Here is a 19,780-nt window from a genome sequence, read left to right as displayed (position 1 = left end):
CCCACATTGGTTCTACAACAGGGAACAAACTGACCCACCACCCCACCGCAGCACCAAGTGTTTTAAGTTTTAATGTTTAGAAGTCCCAGATGGCCCGAGCTCTGCTGCGCCCTTGTCCAGGAGCCACAGGGCAGGCCAAGGTCCTACGTGTATGACTGGCCCGGTGGGAGCGACAGCCCAGGGACCAGGCGGCAGAGGCCCCGTGTGGGGCTCCTAGACCCAGTGCTGAGGACCAGTGTCAGGCTCTGCAGCCTAGCCTACCCTGGCCATTTCCGGGGGACACTCCGTCTCTTGCACAAACTCAGAGCCCTGTTTTGACAGTCAGGGTTCCTTGGTCACCAGGACAGAGAAGTAAGGGGACCATAGAGATACTGTCCTCAGAAACCTGACCATTGACACCTATGCCTTGGTCTCCAGAAAGGGACTGTCTCAAGCTCACAGAGAGGGTTGGGGTTGACATGACTAACTCTGTTTCTGTCTTCTCCTCTCTTTTCCAAACGCCCCAAAGACCACCGACGACCCAGATGATACTGCCGGACACAAAAGTTTCATCTCGGCCACGATGCAGACGGGGTTCTGCGACTGGAGCGCGCGGTACTTTGCCCAGCCTGTCATGAAGGTAGCCATGCATCAGCAGCTCTCAGGGTTTAAAGCCAAAATTCCCCAGCCGGCACTGCCCTCGTCTCCTCAGCAAGCGAGCACGGGCCTCCGGAGCCCCAGCCTCAGGCCTGGGTGTCTGAACCCTTCTGCTCTGAGCTCAAGGTCTGATCCCCACTGGCTTGCTCACTGTGACCCTCAGGGGCCGTGACTCCCACCAGCCCACATGCCATTGCGCAGGCCTGGCCCTGAGTCATGGAGTGGGGCAGGCACAGGGCTGCACAGGGCCCTATTGTGCCCACTGGCCTCCTATTCCACCGAGCGTGGCTGTTAAGGGGACACCAGATTGCTGTCATGGAAGCTGGAATTAACGGTCAAAAAAAACAGCAAAAGAAACTGACTTCACTTACCTGCCTTTCTGAGCTTGCCAGTATAAAATGTGTCATTTTGTCTTGATTGGCAAGGTCACCCAGGAGTTCCCCAGGCTTACGGTGCTCCCGGCTTCAGGGACTGTCAGACTGAGCTAGCTAGCTAGGGCTAATCTGACTTATTCTGGGACACTGCCTTCCAGGTTTGATGATGTGACATGTCCTTTTACTACAGACTTGGGCCACACATTCAGGGTGCCAGGGTGAGACAGGGCAGTGCTATCAAAACAGAATCTTGGTGCCCATCTTTTTGCAGGGAGCACTGCAGGGGCTCATTTTAGACTTTGATGGTCTAAAGCACGTTCTTACCTTCCTTTCCCCTCATGCTGCTGCTACTGCTGCTAAGTCGCTTCAGTCGTGTCTGACTCTGTGTGACCCCATAGACGGCAGCCCACCAGGCTCCCCCGTCCCTGGGATTCTCCAGGCAAGAACACTGGAGTGGGTTGCCATTTCCTTCTCCAGTGCATGAAAGTAGAAAGTGAAAGTGAAGTCGCTCAGTCGTGTCCTGCTCTTAGCAACTCCATGGACTGCAGCCTACCAGGCTCCTCCGTCCATGGGATTTTCCAGGCAAGAGTACTGGAGTAGGGTGCCATTGCCTTACCTTCTTTTCCCCTCATAGATAATGGAAAATTGAAAACTGCAGCTTATTCTTACTTGTGTATCGAGCTATATATCCAAGAAATTTCCAGGAAGAGTGTTTGGACTGTATTAGAGCTTTTCTCTTACTTTCCTGTTTCTCTGTAGTGATACTGGCTTTTGCCAATTACAAGACAGAATAATGGTTGTCAGTGCCTAAGGCAGGTGATAAAGGAAAAGCAGTCTCTCAGTAGCAAAAACTAGAATCCATGTAAATGTCCAGCAGGAGGAGAATGGTTAAAGAAGGTTGAAGTACTTGATATAATACTACTGGAGCTACTGAAAAATAAAACTTTTAAATTAGTAACTTAAGAAAATGCTCATAACAAAATTTCCTTAAAAGGGAAAAAAAAACAAGATATAAACTGGCCACGAGATGGACAGAGTTTCCACACTTAGCACACAGTACCTTTATAGTCTGGAGCTGGAAACGGCAACCCACTCCAGTATTCTTGCCTGGAAAATTCCTTGGACAGAAGAGCCTGACAGGCTACAGTCCATGGGGTCACAAAGAGTTGGACATGACTGAGTGACTGAGCATGCACCTTTATATCAGGGGGAAATACATTAAAGAAATGATCCCAAGAGATCACTGAGGCCTGTTACAGTCAACCAAGTGTGTTGTCCACACCTGGGTTGACCTGCTCCCCCTGATCTCTCAGGCTTCTCTGGCTAAGGATGGAGAAAGTGGGAAAACACGAATTTGTCTCAGGAGAGGGATCGTTGCTGGTGCTATGGGTAGCAAGTCATCCTTTCGATCTGTGGTGTGTACTGTCTGAGTGAGTGAGTCTAGTCTAGTAGTAACAGACGTTCAGAATCCACGATACAGTCTTCTGCTTCAGGCAAGTGTGGTCAAGCGACACAGACTCTGGGTGGCTGGTCCACCATCTCACTGAAACTGCAGTGACTGTAAGTCACAGAAGCTGCTTGGTAGGACGCTGAGCTGCTATTCTCGAAGTCTCTGGGCATGCCTATTCTCAGTTCTTCCTGTGGGAAGAAGTGGCATAGGTAATCCAAAACACATTTTTCTTGAACATAGACACAAACTTGACTTTTCCCCTAAGGATCTGCTTTCCTTTCCTAGGCATCAGGTACTTAGAACACAGGTGCCCTCTGTGAGCACACATCAGCTGACCTTGGAGGAAGGCTTCTTGGGCGAGGGCTGCCGTTTGTGGGGACCCCTACATATGTGTTTACATGTTTCACTCAGGTGCAAACCCACAGCCAGCATCTGCTCTGGGACTGAGCCATGCCTCCCTTTTTTTCAGCAAGTTCCCCTGCCTTTGTGCTCCTCTGTGTGTGTTCTAGCTGGAAGTGTGTCTGAGAATTCCCGCTGGGGAGGGTCCCGCGTGTCGCTAGCCTGGAGGAGACAGAGGCTGTGAGCCCAGTGGTCTGTCCCGGTGCATCATGCTGGCTCCCAAAGTGGACCCTGCGGTGCAATGAGGGGAGAAGGGTCCCCACAGGATGAAGTCAGCTTTCACTGTGGAGCCCGCGAGAGGAGCCAGAAAAACAGTTGCTGCATGCATGTTCTTTCTGACTCACCATGTTTGTGATAACAAACTCCCATTGGATGTAGCTTGAAATGACAAGCTCGAGGTGTTATGGTTGAAAATGAAGTTGTTACAGTGAGTTTTGTCTGTAATCCCTGTTGACAACTTAGGGTGCTTAGGACTCAAGTGATTTCTTTTACTTTAATTAGAGACCTTTTCCAAACTTTAGAAGAGGATATGTTTAATCTCATTGCCTTTTTTTTTAATTTATTACTTTTTCCAGGTGGTATTCGTAAGTGCCTTCTTTTATTAATTTAATTAATCATTGAATGACACATTTGTGCAATAAAATGCATTAGGAACTTTTTTATTACCCTGTTTCATATGCAAATTAAAGATAGCTCAAGGCTAGGATTGTACCTCAGAAAGGACAGAAGAACCCCAAACTCTAAATCACTTCAGAGGTAAGCATAGGAAACTACATTTTCACCAGATAACATAATTATGCCCAATATTTACAGTCACGTGCAACTAATGGTTAGTGGGATTGAATACTCAAAACATGACTGTAATGACAGTTTTTGCTGACTTTTTATCAGTTCACAGTCAGATTTCTTACAGGTCTGTGTGACCAAAAAGAACTACATTCTGGACTGTTCTCCTTTGATTGATGGTACCCCCTCTCTCTTCTATGGTTTGGTTTCCAGAGTTCATATCTTACTTTAGGCAGGATATTAAAAATGGTCTGTCTTGTGTTTAAAAAGTAGAGGCATACTGAAATTTGTTCTGATTATAAAAATAATATGAATTCTTTTTTCATTCTCAGGTTGGTAAATTTCAAAGATTGATTTCTAGCAAGAGGATGGATTAACCGGGGGGTATAGGGTAATAGAAAGTCTCACACACTATGGGTGGCTGGTGAAATAATAGCTTGGTATAGGACAGTTCAGTAGTAGCTATCCAAGCTATAAATGGGTAGGCCCTAGAAACCAGCAGTTGGAGAAAGAAATGGCAACCCTCTCCAGTATTCTTGTCTGGAAAATTCCACGGACAGGAACCCGGTTACAGTCCATGGCATCGCAGAGTCAGACACAACTGAGCACAGCACAGAAACCAGCAATCCCACTCTGAGGAGCAGATCGTAAACCCACTACTGTACATGGATATGTAATAACTTGTGTCAAGAAATGCTGTTACAGATTATTTGTAATAACAAAAAGTTTGAAAACAAATAAGAGAATATTAGTAAGGAGACAGTTAAAAATGATTCATCTGCGTAGTAGACATAGACATTAGTCAGTAAGCTTCATCTCTGTGTGAGGCCTTAATGGGATGTCCTTGATATAGTAGGTCACATAACACGATGGTCCAAGATATGTGCACAGATGTTGTGGTTCCATAGATTTGTGTAAGCATCAGAGGAAGCTTGGAAGGTGACTCTTAATGTGGTTACTTCTAGAAGGTAGGACTGGAATCAGGGCAAGGGACTGTCCTTTTTACATTATATACTTCCAGCTCTTTGAATTTTTTAAAAAGAACAATTGTTTGTTTCATAATTCAGGACAGATTAAAATATAACATTTAATTACAAAAAGAGCTTTATAAAAAAATAAGAGCAAATACTTCTTGTACTTCCATTTCTTTGTATGGAGGCAGCATTACTCTGTTACCAAAACCAGTCAAAGACATTAAGAGAATAAAAATCTACAAGCCAGTATTCTTCATGGACATGAACCCAAAATCCTTAACATAATATTCATAAATAAAATGCAGCAGTACATAAAATAGATTCTACACTGATGACCAAGTGGATTCTATCCCAAGAATGCAGAGTTGATTCAGCACTTTTAAATTAGTCCTATAACTGTATCAACAGACTAAAGAAAAACCATATGATCATCTCAGTAGCTGCAGAAAAAGGATTTGATGGAATTCAACAGCCATTCAAAATAAAAACTCCTAGCCAACTAGGAATAGAAGGAAACTTCCTTACTCTTATACTGGGTGCCTATAGAAAACCTACAGTTAACATATTTTCACTGATAAAAGACAGTGCTTTTTCTCCAAAACCAGGTGTATGTGAGGCAAAGATGTCTCATCTTACCATTCCCATTCAGCATCCTCCCAGAGGTCCTAGACAGCAAGGCAAGAAAAGAAAATGTGTACATATGGGAAGGGTAAAATAAAACTCTATTCACAGACAATATTGGATGTATAGAAAACCCTAAGTAATCTGAAAGATGCTGCCAGAATAAGTGAGTTCAGTAAGACTGCAGGATACAAGGTCATTATACAAAAATCTGTTTATTTCTGTATGAATGATCAGAAATTACAATAACATCAAAAAAAAAATCATGAAGTACTTAACTTAGCTACAAATCTAAAAAAAAAAAAAAAGCAAAATCCAAATGGTGAAAAATGAAAAACATTGATGAAAAAAATCAGAGAAGACTTAAATCAGTGAAGACCACATTCATGGGTTGAAAGACTATGAAATTCAGATGTCAGTTCTCCCTAAACTGATGTATATAGAGCAATGTAGTCTGAATCCAAATCCCAATAGACCTTTTCTTTTCTTTTTTAAAATTTATTTATTTTAATTGGAGGATAACTGCTTTATAATATTGTGTTGGTTTCTGCCATATATCAACATGAATCAGCCATATGTGCCGTCCCTCTTGGACCTCCCTCCTGGCTTTCTCTTTTTAATCAACAAGCCTCTTCTACAATTTATGAGGAAAAGCAAAGAAACTGAAGTAACCAAAACAATTTTGAAATAGAACAAAGTTGGAGGACTTTTGTTGCCTGATTTCGAGATTCACCATAAAGTTAAATAATCAAGACGTGGAATTGGTGAGAGGACAGACACATGGATCAACGGGACAGAACAGAGTCCAGAAATAGTCACATCAGTACATCCCATTGATTTTCCATGGAGGTATGAGAACTGTTCAGTTCAATGAAAGGAATGTGTCTTTCCAGCGGAGTGGCACCATGGTAATTGGACACCCATTTGCCAAAAGTAGAAATTCAGTCACTCACTCACACCTTGTACAATAACTCACTCCTTAAATGTGAAGCTTGGAACCATGAAAATTCTGGAAGAAAATCTTTCTGACCTTGGGTTAGGCAGTAGTTTCTTTAATAAGGCACAAAGAGCACAGGCCACACAAGAAAAAGTGGCAGATTGCTCTTCACCATAAATCGATAACTGCTCTTTGAGTAATCCTGTTAGGAACATGAAATCATGAGCCACAAACCAAAAGAAAATTAAAAAACACATACAAATCTTGTATCCAGTATATATAAGGAATACTCAAAATTCCATGATCAGGAAACAAGTGGCCCCGTTAAAAACAATGGGCTAAAGATCTGCAGACACTTTACCATAAAAAGTACCCAGGCAGCGAATAAACTTGAGAAAAGATGTGTAGCGTCACAGCAGTTATTCACAAGGGAAGTCGAGTTACCACAATGAAATAGATACTGCACATCTGTTAGAAGGGCTAAAATTTTCAAATCTGTCAATACCAAGTACTGGCAAAGGATGCAGAGCAGCTGAAACTTTCATACTTTGCTGGTGCAAAGGCAGAATATTGCAAGCACTTTGGAAACATTTGGCCCTTTCTCATAAATTAAACACATACTTAACCATAGAGCCCAGCAATCCTACTCCTAGATATTCACCCAGGAGAAATGAAAACTTCTGTTCATTCAAAAGCCTGTACTTGAATATTTACAGTGGCTTTATTCATAATTACCAGGAACTGGGAACAACCCAGATATCCTTCACCGGGTGAATAAACTGCTAGAATATTTCATATGATGAAATACTAATTCACCAAATGTTTTCTAAATAAACTGAAGCATACACACTATGGATGAAATTCAGCTGCGTTACACTCAGTGAAAGAAGCCAGACTTAAACTGTACAGTTCATTTATACGGCATCTGGAAAAGGCAAAGCTACAGCGATGGAAAACAGAGGTGGTGCTGGACTTGGACTGGGGGAAAGGCCAGGCTACAGAGGGCATCTAGCAGTTTGGGGTGAAGGAACTATTCTACATGTCTATTGTGCGTGGTTACATGACCGTGGGGCCTGTCAGAACTCAGAACTGGGCCCCAAAGGGTGAGATTTACCGCATGTGAATTGCATCTCAGTCACCCTGATGCTTTGTGAGGTGTGGTCACATGATAAAAATGCCTGTACTTAGGTATCAGAACCTACAGTGAATTCCGATCTGCCCTTCAGAGCTTCTTCCTTAGCGGTCAGTGGCCTTCAGCTTGGTAACTCTTTAGACGTCATGCCCAGCGGAGACCAGTCAGCCCACAGCCAGTGCGCTCCCTCCCGGCACTGCTGACTCCGTCATTGTTTGGGGAGGGTGGTTTGTTGTTAAACAAGGTCTCTGTCCCACCGCAGAACTCGATTTGTTTCTGGTGGGAACCCAGGAAGCTCTTTGGTGGGGACTTCCATGACCTCACGAGCCTTCCAGGGGTCGAGCTTCAGTCCTGATAGCCACGTGCCTGTTGTGGATTTTATCCCATACACTTGAACCCCTTTAAATTCAGAGGCATTGAGGGTGTGCCCTGTGTTTCACAAGTTCATCATATGAGGACCTGCTTACCTGGCAAGGCCCGCCATCAGGCTTCTGAGACCCTCTGGTCTCCCTTTGTTCCCAAGCCCAGGCTGCCCCAGTGACAGTTAAGGAACAAGGGGGATGCCGTCACCAGCCTTCAGCTGTCGGCTCCACGGGAGGCCTCAGGAGGTTTCAGCATCATAATTGGTTTTTGTCTGAGGAGAAGCCAGGTGTTAGGAATCCTCAGCGTGTCATGATCCTAATCATGTAACACTATTAGCCTCACCCACGTCCCTCCAGCTCTGCCAGGAGGAAAGCTCAGCACCGTCTAGGTCTGGGCTTCTGTTTACTCAGAAGCTTCTATTCAACCTGCAGAGCCACGAGGTAAGGGGAGGGGCAGGCAACTGAGCAGATGATTAAGAAGAGCTGAGCAGGAAACAGTCTGGTCCCCTCCATCCGTCCTCATCCCTCCCGGCCGGCTGACGCCTGCTGCTTCTCGCAGCCTCTGCTCTCTCCCTTTCCCCGTCTCTCTCCACCCACACCTCCCGCACTGCCCCGCTGCTGCCCGCCCCCGCTTGTCCTAGTGCTTCTTGGTGATTGTCCCCAGGACGGTGTGTGCGCTGGTTCCTGGGCTGCGGTTCAGTTCAGTTCAATGCTGCAAGTCCTTCCTGAGCTCAGCGGGGCCACTCCCCAGAGCTCCGTGCTCTGCTGCTTAGGACTCAGCCCGGGGCAGTGATGCCTGGCTGTGCGGTGGAGGTCAGTCTGTCTGAGGCCCCAGGGCGCATGTGGCCACACTCCCACGCACAGCTGCCTCCTGCCCCCTTCCTTCCTCCTGCCTGCCCTCACCACATGGAGAACTTCCTTTCTGTCTGTCCCACTCCCTCCCTGCTTCCAGACCCTTCCTCTAAACCTGCAGAAACCAGAGCTTCATTCTGATTCTGTCTTCTTTTCATCTGGAGGTTTTCTTTTTATCACTCTATGTTATTGGTTATCTGTAATTTCTTTTCCAGTAATCTCTGGATTGTCATGAAACAAAACCAGCTGGTAAAAACCCACCATCTATCCCAAGTGCCTTCGTGGGGTTATGTCTACAACACTAACTGCTCTGGAGGCTCTAGGTGACTTTTCTTCTGTTGTCTCCGTGTCAGGATATCTTTGCTGTTTTGCTGGCTGTGGGTTTGTGATTTTTAAGAGAAAAAAGACAGGACTGTAGCAGTGAAATCCTGGAACACAGACCCCTCTGGTCTGTGCACAGGGATGAGATGAGGTTTCGGGTTGTTTGTTTGTGATCAGAGATAACACGGAGCATTTAAGAAGACACAAAAGTGCTCCGTGACCATTTCGTGTAATAACTGCTTCCCATATTCTCAGCTGTGCTTGCACACACACAGGCACGTACACGTGACCACGTTCACCATTCGTCATCCTGATGCTTTCTCCAGCAGAGAAGATGACTTTTAAAATATTGAATATGGGCTCCCTCTGCCTGTGCAGTGTTACCTGGCTGAGTACAAGGCAGGTTAGCTCTCAGCCAAGAGGAAGTAGGGTTTTTCCAAGTTTATTTGATTCCTTTTATATCTGAGAACTTTACAGGTCTGAGTTCTCAAGCAGGCAACCGGAGTTAGGCAAGTTGACTGTATGACGAAGGAGATACATCGTTTTTACACAACAAATGATTATGTTCTGAATATAGTAAACTTAAATCCTAACTTACTGTTTGCTAAGTGTGGCCCTCTCCTAGACATGACCCACATGCCATGAAGCAAGAAGGGCCCTTATCCAGGAAAGGGGACTGTTCCAGCTTCCACATACTTCATATGCAGAAGCTGATGAAGGAAGGCAGAAGTTCCCAGGCATAGGGTCGAAGCTCCTTCCTCACTCTCCACCCACATGGAATCTGATGCCAGCTTTGCCCCTTTGCTGTGTTAGGTGGAGCCTGGCGGGCAGTAGCTCCTGCCCGCCAGGGGTGAGAAGGCCCCGCCCTCAGGCCCAGGCTGCCTCTCCGGCCCCAGGGGGCAGCACTACCGTGCCTGCTGCCCTCTGTCACTTCTCATGAGTGCGTTCATCTTCTAACCAGAGGCTTCGTTTCCCTTTGGCATCAGAATAAAAGCAAACCTCTCTGAGCACACCACATCTTTTTCTGATTTTGCATTTAAGGGTACAAAGGAGTCAATCTAGTGTCCAGCACAGCAGAGCCCGTTATGTCCCCTCCTGCAGGAAACACCTGGCCCTTATCCCTGCACCTCCCCCTCAAATTCTGTCTGCTTTGAAAGCAGCCCCCTCGCTGCCCTGTCAGAGTGTGACAGCTTCTGGCCTCTACGGTTGGGCTGTCAGAGGCAGGGGCTTCCTAAGTCTCTGCTCCATGTCCCCAAGCCAGCCAGCCCTCCCCCGGGTCCCAGGTCCCGGTCCCGGGTCCCAGAATCTCCACACCCAGCTGTCAGCAGGGTGCAATGCCCCCAGCACAGGGAGGGAAGCAGGTTCGGGAGCTTGGTGACCACCCTCTGACTGTAAGGGTCTGCTCTGACTGCTGTTGGGCACTGGACCGACCAGAGAACCAGGTTTCTTCTGCACCTGCAGAGGGGGAACCCTCTCATTTGGAAATAATTGTCTTAATTTTCTTTTTTTTAATTGTTGGAGATTCCGGAAGAGCATGACCTGGAGAGTCAGATCCGCAAGGAGCGGGAGTGGCGGTTTCTGCGGAACACCCGTGTCCGGAAGCAGGCACAACAGCTCATCCAGAAGGGTAAGGGGTGTCCCCAGGGGCCACCGCGGGCAGTGAGCCGGCCCCCACTTGCCCTGGTGCGGGCAAGGAATGAGGCTGGCGGAGATGCTCCAGGGAGGAAGGGGTGCCACCGTGGGGCACCACTCACCTGCCCAGGAAGGCCTTGTCCCCAGGGAGACAGGGAGGCTCTCTGGGATCATCGTCCAAGGAAGCTCCTGTCTGACTGGCGGCCTCTGAGACAGTCGTGGCTTCTGCCTTTTGTCATTTCCAGAGAGAAGGGAGCAAGCCCTCTGCAGCCTTGGGGTCCACAGCAGGGTGGCCTGTGTCCTCACCATGGGGACAGAAGACAAACCTCAGGCCCTGGTTGTATTTGCCTGGACCCCACATGGCCCCCAGATAATTGCTCCCTATTACCCCAAGCCTGTATATCAGTCACATTTTGACCAAACCTTTTACTAAATTTGCCAACAGGTACCCTAACTCCCCACTTTGCATACCCTCCAGCCCCACCCCACCTCACCAGTGCGGGGACGTGGGCTGCCACAGGGAGGGCTGCTGTGTCATGGGTCCCCCTTATGTCAGCTGCAGCAGCCCCCTACCCTCAGGCACTGAGGCCAGGTGGGAGGGGGCAGCCAAGGGGCTCCACCCTGTGGTTAGGACAGGGCCAGAGCACTGGGCAGCTCCCCCACCCAGGGACAAGCCTTCGCCTCCCTCTTTCCCAGCAGTACAGCCCCCAGGGCTCAGGAGCCAACTCAATCCCACAGCTGTGGGTGGGCTGGTCTTCCAGCTCTGCCTGAGTCCTTGTTGCTGGGCCAGCTTTGGGCAGTGGATGATGCTCCCTGGGTGCTGCACAGAGTAGATAAGCAGACTCCTCACACTTTTGTGGAATTATTTTCATGACCTTCTCTCCCTGTGGTGTCAAATTCCCTTGATTATTAAGGGTTACTTTTTTTTTTAATTTTTTAAAATTTATTTATTTATTTGGCTATGCAAGGTTTCACTTGCAGCAAGCAGGATCTTTTTAGTTGTGGCGTATAGCATGTGGGATCTAGTTCCCTGAACAGGGATTGAACCTGGGCCCCCCACATTGGGAGCATGGAGTCTTAGCCACTGGACCACCAGAGAATTTTTTTGTATTATGGGTTACTATTTAAAGTTGCGGCTGAGGACCCATGAGCCCATCCCTACCTGCAGGCAGCCTGGAGGCGGGATCTCATCCCTGGCCCACCTGCCCAGGCCTGGTGCCCCCCAAGCACTTCCAGAAGCAATGCTGTTTCAGAAGCACTTCGAGCGCATTCACAGTGCTCTCATTGAGATGCTAGGGTCACATTCCATTAATGCAGGGTCACTTCTGCTAAAACCAATCTTGGTTGTTTGTAACTCACCTCTGTGAAGGCGCATTCTAGATGTAAAGCCCCCAGGGATGTAGAATTCAAAGTCTGCCAGTTTTTCCAGGAGAGCTTGAGCCGCCCAGCTTGATAGGAGTTCTTTGAATTATGGTGTCAAGGACCTATTTTCTTGGAAGTCTGTGGTTCTTTAGACCCCAGGCCTACCAAAGGGGACAGCAGGACAAATTGGTTTCCCTGTACCCACAGGCGGCCTGGGAGCCAGTCTGCCGCACACAGCGAACATCTGAAGGCAGTAAAGGCCACACTTGGCTGGTGGTGTTTCGGTCAGCATTGCACAGGGAGTGAAATTAGAGCCGGTCATTTGAGAACCAACCAGGTTTTGCAGACAGAAAAGAAAAAAATCATCTTTGTAAATTAGGGTCAGGGGTTCTCTTTTCCAGTCTTTGTGGGGAAAAGATCTGTTTGTCTGACACACACCGAAAGGAACTGCTGAGCTGCTGGAGACCTTGGCAAGTGAGCTTGCAGGCAAGAGCCTCACCGCCGGCAGACGTGGGCAGAGAGGGCAGGGCCGCTAGCAAGGCCACAGCCTCCTGCACTGCCTGTAGCGCTCAGAGCCTGGACTCTGTGAAGTGGTGGTTTCATCTGAGGCCAGCCATGTGCTGGGAAGGATGTGAATCGTGGACTATCGCCTACGGGCCCAGCAAAGTCATTAGACGAGTCCGCGAGGCCCCCGGAGATGAGCTGGGAAAGTTAATGCCGCCTCCCTTATCTGTGACCCCTCCAGCCAGCCCCCGTGATGCTGCAACCTCACCATCGTGCCCAGATCTGTGCGTGCGTGCAGAATGCCTGCAGTGACTCAGGACCTGGGTGTCCCTTCATCTTTCCTGGGTCAAATTACACGCCCTCCCTGGGGAACCCATGGCTGAGGGGGAGGGCATCTCTGGGCAATAGTTAAACGTTCCCAGGCCTGTTTGCCTGTTAGTTTAACCCCATCCTGATGATTGAGTGGTTTTCAGTGTTAGCTTTTTTAGCAAAGGGAGGCGAAAAAGCCTGAAATCGTGGGTGATAGCAGCTCACCCAGCAGGTGCCAGGTTCACGAAGCACGAGCGCCACAGTCGCTCTCCTCTGTGTCACCCAAGACCAGCTTCCAGTGGCCAAGGAGGGGGTGACCCCAGGGCTGAGTGTTGTGGGGGCTGCTTGCCCTCCACGACGGGCAGGTACAGGGGCCACACGCCTGGCTCCTCTGCATGAGCCTACATCCTTCTGCAGATAACATGTGGGAACCCATCTGATGCTCCCCACACTGGTATCCTCTTTTCGTTGCTCTTCTAGAGCTCCTTCAGGGCCATAGCAGTTTTTCCCAGGTACCTGTGTTGGGGCCTGGGGAGCAGATCCCCATTCACGTCCTCTGTGTGACTCTTGATCAGCTGTCTTTCCGTCATTTCAAGGTTCCCGCCTTTCCATACTGGAGGCCCTCGCCTCCACACAGGAGTTGGCTGGGTTACGGACAGTGATGGCCAAACCAAAGCTTTAGTCTTGGGTCTGAGTTCCGAATCGCCGCCTTACTGAACTTTATTCCAAAATCTGTGACATTCTTTTCAGAAAACCTTAACCTGCGTGCACTGCTCTGAATATTGCCGACGGGCTATCGTAAGCGTGAGTCGGATGCCAGCCTGTCTGCACGGAGGCAGCCCCACCCTCAGGAGCCCGCCCACACTCTGCCTCCTGCTTCCCTCTGGGCCCCTCCCAACCCCCCAGATACGAGCGGCTGGCGTCAGCCTTGGCAAAACACGGCAGTGACGTTTACTGCAAATTGAGGCCCATCGTCCTGTGTTTCCCTCGGCAGGTATCACAAGGCTGGACGACCAGATATTTCTGAACAGGAACCCTGGCGTCCCCTCCGTGGTCAAGTTTCACCCCTTTACACCATGCGTGGCCGTCGCTGACAAAGACAGCATCTGGTATGGGGGTACTTATGGGGCTGGCCTTTCAGGTGGAGAACAAGTAGCCCCAGGGGGTGTGGGCAGGACACCCCCTGCCCCGTCCAGGCGTGGAAGTGCCTCACCCCAAGCCTCTGGGCTGCTTCGGGGGTGGGGGCTAGAGAACTTGCCGGCAGATGTCTCTCCTCCTGGTGCTGCCCACACCCTCCCAGGGCTGCACTTGGCCACGTTACCACGGGCGCTCCAGAGGCCTGACCACAGTTACATGTGGGCCAGGACCGGAGCTTCAGGCACTAAGATGGGGCTGTTCCTGTGCAATGAACAGAGAGCAGAGCACAGGGGCTCGTTAGGACCCCCCAGTGACAGGGCATGTTAGGGACCCGCTTAGGTGCAAGGGCAGCAAGTGTGCAAAGGGAAAGCGTCAGTAACAAGACACCACTTTAACTCATAGCGACTGTTGCCCTTATGTCGCTGAGAAAGTGCACACTTGATGGGAGAGACCATGGGGACGATTATTTTTATAGCTGATAAAATGGACAGAATTCTTACCTATTACTTATTCTTCTCCTTTTTTATACATAGCATAAAATTTACTGTCTTCTCCGCTTTTAAGCTTGCAGTTTAGTGGCATTGAGTGCTTTCACCTTGTTGGGCAGCCGTCACCACCGTCCACCTCCAGGACTTTTTCATCACCCCAAGCTGAAACTGTGTCCCCATTAAACACTGACTCCCCCTCCCCACTCCCCAGGCCCAGCATCCACCACTCAACTTTCTGTCTCTGGGAATTTGTCTGTTCTGGGAACCTCAAATGAGTGGAATCATCTAGTATTTGTCCTTTTGTGATTGGCTTATTTCACTTAACATAGCATCCGCAAGGTTCATTCGTGCTGTAGCAGGTGTCAGAACTTCCTTCCCTTTTAAGATGGAATAGTGGTCCAAGTGTGTGGATCACACTTTGTCTCCTCCTTCATCCATCAGTGGGCACTTGGGTTGCCTCCATCCTTTGGCTATTATGAGTGACACGCTATGACCTGGGTGCACATCTCTTGAATATGTACACAGAGGTGGGATCCTGGACACGTAGTACTTCAGTGTTCAGTCATCTTGAGGAACCGCTCTTGCTCTGCGTGGCGGCTGCACCATCTCACATTGCTACCAGTAGGGCACAGGGTTCCAGTTTCTCCACATTCTGACGACACTTGTCCTTCTCTGTGTTTGCTGGTGGCTGACCTGCTGGGTGTCAGGTGGTATTTCCTTGTGGCTTTCATTTGTTCCTCCCTGATCACTCACCGTATTTCTCTCTTATTCCCTGAAGCTTTTGGGACTGGGAGAAAGGGGAGAAGCTGGATTATTTCCACAACGGAAACCCTCGGTACACGAGGGTCACGGCCATGGAGTATCTGAATGGCCAGGATTGCTCCCTCCTGCTCACAGCCACAGGTGAGTAGGTTCCCATGGTGGGGACCTAAACCCTGATGCAGAGGTGGCAGGGGACAGGTGCAGGGCCCCAGCACAAATTGGCAGCAAGGTGCCTGTGACCTCAGTTGTTTCTTTTGATAAAGGGGACTGACCAGTCCCAAGTGGAGGCCACCATCATGACAGGCACACCTAGGGGGAGAGGTCCTGCTGGCAGCCCTCCCCAGGAAAACAGAGTCCAGCCCCAGCCCCAAGGCAGCCCCCCAGCAGGCCTCAGGCAGGGAGGGGAAGACAAACCCCACAGTGGTGCGGGAGCCAGTAGGGTCTGCGGGGCATTTGACAACGGGTCACAATGAGCCTATCTGAGCTTCAAAGAGGATGCAGAGAGGTGATTCCTTGGAAACAGCAGACATGGCAGAGGGACCAAGGGCCCTTTGGGAGTCAGGTCCCAGTGGAGAAGCAGCATGAGGCCTAAGTTCTAGAGCAGGGAGACGTCACGTCTCAGCAGAGATTGGGGCGGATCAGCAGATGGCAGAGCCAGGGACTCTGCTCGACGCGAGTTCCCCAGTGTGTCCCCAGGTGACCTTGAACTCCCTCTGCAGCTCAAGGCCAGGTTGTCCATGACGGGCTAGTGAGGCCAGAGAACAGGGTCCTGGGAACAGCAACACCAGGAGGAAGGAAGGAAGGACAGACAGACCAGCAGACAGGTGGTGGCCCCACACTCAGGCCCACCTGGTGCCCATCTGCTGGAGAACACTGGGACCTCTGCCCCGTCCTGGGGCTGGAGAGGCGGGGAGGGGCGTCCCACCGGTCTCCTGAGTCATGTGATGGGGTGAGGAGAGAGGCCCTGTCCCTGTGAGAGAGACCAGCTCTTCTTGGCAGATGACGCCCGCGGTGGTGGGGGAAATCGGGAACGCTGAGGTGGGGGCTCCACCCTGAAGCCCCAAGTCAGGTCGGAAGAGGTCTCACACTGCCTGTGTGTGGCTCCTCCCCAGATGAGAGAACCGTCTGTCCCTCAGGCTGCCTGGTGTGGGCCTGAGCAGCCTGTGTCCTCCGGCACCCCCAAGAAAGGGGCCTCCTCCCCTTCCCAGAGCAGCCAGGCCTGCGTTTTAATCTCCTTTCTCCTCTCCCCAAGATGACGGTGCCATCAGGGTCTGGAAGAACTTTGCTGATTTGGAAAAGAACCCAGAAATGGTGACAGCCTGGCAGGGACTCTCGGACATGCTGCCCACCACCCGAGGTGGGTGCTCCTGGGGTCCTGCAGGAAGTCGGTCCACTCGGAGCCCCTGAGTCCCGACACAACCAGCTTCCCTCTTGGGAGACTCTGCTTGCAGCGAGGTGAAGGGGAGGGTGTGTGTGTGTGTGTGTGTGTGTGTGTGTGTGTGTGTGTCTCTTGCCGAGTTCTGAGCAGCCCGCAGCCCCTGCCCTTGGCTTGAAGCGTGTGTTGATTGTGAGAGCATGGGCACAGCAGGGTCTGGGGCTGCATCCTGTGCCCCTCATACCCAGAATAATCCGCTCTCAGTGAGGAGCACACAGCAGGCACCCTGGTAGCGTCTGGTCCTCGGCAGAGGCCAGTGCACCGCCTGCCCGCTCTGGGCTGAAGGAGGTGTGGCTGCAGTGTCCACCAGACCCCACTCTGTGTGCTGCCTGTTGGTGGGCACGGCCATGCCACAGCCAGGCTGAGAGACACCCACACCACCTGCCAGTCTCTGGGTCCAGGCCCATTATCGGGAGGTCTGCGCCCCTCAGCCTGGCGCTCACTGTGTGAGCGTTTATGTGGCCATCGGTCTGGATTTCCAGAGCCACCCTCCAGTGTGATTGCAAAGCCCCTGCCAGATGGAGGCAAGAGCGGCTTGCTGTTCATCACCCCACCCCCCTCCACCCACCTGGGGTCTCTCCGTGGCCTTGAGAAGCAATCAGGTGCTTGCGTGGCTGCTTCTCTCTCCTCCATCTAAGTGCCCTCAGGGGCACGGCCAGCTCCACAGCAGACACTTCCTTATATGTTAATATTTTAAGTGTTTTACATTTTCTTCAGAGACAAAGTAGTTGTGTATCAAATCCCACAAGCCCCAACACAGCCGTTTTTTTGTTGCCTTGGCTCCTGTGAGCCCGGTCCTGTGCTCCCATGGATGACAGCTGCCATCACAGGGTCCCTCCATCTCTCTCTTGCTTTTTCCTGTTCTCTGCCCTGCAGCGCCCCCACCTTCCACCCGCTCAGCCACCGGCCCCACCCTAGGCCTGTGCTGAGGCTCCAGCAGAGCAGGTGGCTGACGGCCTCCCCGTGGTCCTCAGGTGCTCACCCTCACATTGCAGGATATGCTGGGCAAGTTGAGTCATGGTCTTCAGTCCTTAGCTTCCTGCTGCCATCCCAGCAGGCAACCTGTCCCAGGCTCCAGCCGTTCGCAGACCCCTGTGTGGGGAAGGCAGGAGCTGGTAGAGAGCAGGGTCAGGCTTCCAGCTGGGCCAGAGGATGGGAAGGTGGGGAGCCCACTTGCGGCCCAGTGAATACGCTGTTGTCTAGCCTTTTCCTTTTACAACGGTCCACCTACCTGTAGCCCCCAAATACCTGCCACCCCCAAATGATGTATCTGTGGTTTATTTGCCCACAGCGTCGCTTGCCTTTGCTCCAGTGAAGGTGAGAGGAGCTGCCTGTCCAGGAGTCAACATGCAGGTGGGGTGACGGGGTCTAGCTGAGCTGACAGCAGCACAGCCCTGGGGCACCCCTGCACTGTCCCCCCAGACGTCACCTGCGTGTGGGGAGCCGCTCCTGGCCCAGGTGTGCGCTGCAGCCCTTCCTTGTGAGTGGGTTCCACTGATGTAGACGGACGTGTGTTTCCTACAGACTCCTTCCTACTGGACCCGCCCCCTTTCCTGGGTCTCAGAAATCTCCCAGGACAGGCGTTGTTGGTGAGGGCTGGTGAGGGTCTTACCTCCAAGTCTTTGTCAGCAGGAGGGGTGAGGGGGTCTTGGAGCGGGCACTCCTCAGCAGCTAAGCCAGAGTTCGTCTGACCGGGCAGCAGTGAACTTAGCAAAAAGGAAAATGTTACTTCTCGTTCTTTCTGGAGGAGTGGGAGGTAGAAGGGGCAGGGCACCTGGGGGCCAGCTGCTTTAAAGGGTCAGGACAGGTCGGGCTTGTGTGTGGCAGGGCCCGGGAGGGGCGCCCTGAGAACCAGAGACCCCTGCACCCTCCAGCCTCCACAGCTTCCCTCTGCAGCACAGGGACTGCAACCCCAGCAGGGCCAGAGAGACCCCAATTATAATTTCCATTTCAGGAGCTCAAGCTCAGTAACCAAGGGGCGAGGCTGGTGAATTTCTGGCCCCTCTGCCAACTTCTGGGTGCCTTCTGCCCATCAGTACCTGCTATCTTTCTCTTCACTCATCTTGGCCTCTGACAACAATCACAGAGCTGTTGGTCGTGATTCTGAGGGGAGAACTAGCAGCTTCTAAGGCCATTGCTTATCAGCATCTGGGGGCCCCCCTGCAGCGTGAGGCCCTTCAGAGTCCTGGCTGTGGTCCCCCGGGACCTTGTCAGGCAGAAGCAACAGCCCCCACTTCCTGCTCTGGATTACCTCCCGGGCATGTGAAACTCCCTGTGCTGCACAGGGAGGTCCTCCGCCTGGTCTCGGGTCCCAGGCAGCCTTGAGCTGTGTTGTGGGGATGAGGCACCCTGAGGGGAGGGGTTGCCATCATCAACTCCTCCACGCACCTGTGACAGGGGATCCTACACAGCTCTGCACCCTGCAAGGCCCAGCCCACCTTGTCCTTCAGCTCCAGAGGTCATGGGGGTCTCATCTGTGAACACTGGCATGTAAGGCACTTGGGAGGGAGGACTTGGCGCCTCCTGAGCAGTGGGGAAACTCTGCCTGTGAGGTTCTCCTGTGTGCTGTCCAGCTCAGAACTCACTCACCGGGTCGCTGTCGTGGCAGCCTGTTTGCAAAGATCTGAACCAGTGGTTTGGGACTAAAGAGACTGTTTCTTGCAGGAGCCCTACCCCTGCCTTTTGGAAGTTGTGTGAAACGTGCAGGGCCTCCGCGTCATCTTAGCATGCCGCTGACTCACTGTGTACATGTGTACCCAGGCATGAACACGCATGCATGCATGTGCACATGTGAACACGTATGCTCCTGTGCATGCTCGTGCAGTTAACCTGGGGACACTCCCCTCATGGGGATCCCCTGCAGTCAGGAGAACTGAAGTCAGTCTGGGTCCCTGGCCATCCCCTGGAGCTGAGTGAGCCATGTTCTGAAATAGAACCTGTGGTGGTACCACCCATCGTCAGGCCAAGGTGCCCATAGTCACCTGGACATAAGCACCATTCCCCAGAGGCCTCCTCACCAAACCAGGGCCTCGTGAATGAAGAGCCGTCCTCACTCAGGACCTAGACAGAGGGTTACCTCTGCTCCTCCGGCCGTGGCCAGTGGGTCAGCTCCTGCCAGTTGGGCCACACTAACCGTGTGTGTGACTGGCCATTAACTGCCCCTCGCTGGAAGTGCCACGCATGTCAGGCCACGTTTCCCTTGAGTCTCAGCACCTTCTGATTTCCCATCTTGAGTCTTTTTTTAGCTAAAACCTCCAGTTGTTGAGTTTTCAAGTTCGTAGGTACTTTGGCCCTTGTCTTCCAACTG

The 19,780-nt window shown here is 51.1% G+C and overlaps 1 protein-coding gene across 3 annotated transcripts in view; it reads left to right on the top strand.

Moving 5' to 3' along the window:
* Positions 1-19,780, top strand: part of RPTOR (regulatory associated protein of MTOR complex 1) — a 323,106-nt gene that overhangs the window by 290,015 nt on the left and 13,311 nt on the right. For all 3 annotated transcript variants that reach the window (XM_019981168.2, XM_019981167.2, XM_070774383.1), the window contains exons 24-28: positions 509-619; positions 10,366-10,471; positions 13,646-13,760; positions 15,055-15,179; positions 16,291-16,395. In XM_019981168.2, the coding sequence (XP_019836727.2) occupies positions 509-619; positions 10,366-10,471; positions 13,646-13,760; positions 15,055-15,179; positions 16,291-16,395 (562 nt within the window). The remainder of the gene's footprint in view (positions 1-508; positions 620-10,365; positions 10,472-13,645; positions 13,761-15,054; positions 15,180-16,290; positions 16,396-19,780) is intronic.

Source organism: Bos indicus, chromosome 19 (assembly GCF_029378745.1).
Source record: "Bos indicus isolate NIAB-ARS_2022 breed Sahiwal x Tharparkar chromosome 19, NIAB-ARS_B.indTharparkar_mat_pri_1.0, whole genome shotgun sequence".
NCBI classification, from domain to species: domain Eukaryota; kingdom Metazoa; phylum Chordata; class Mammalia; order Artiodactyla; family Bovidae; genus Bos; species Bos indicus.
Note: the sequence above shows the minus strand (reverse complement) of the source record. Positions and strands in the feature narration are given on the sequence as shown.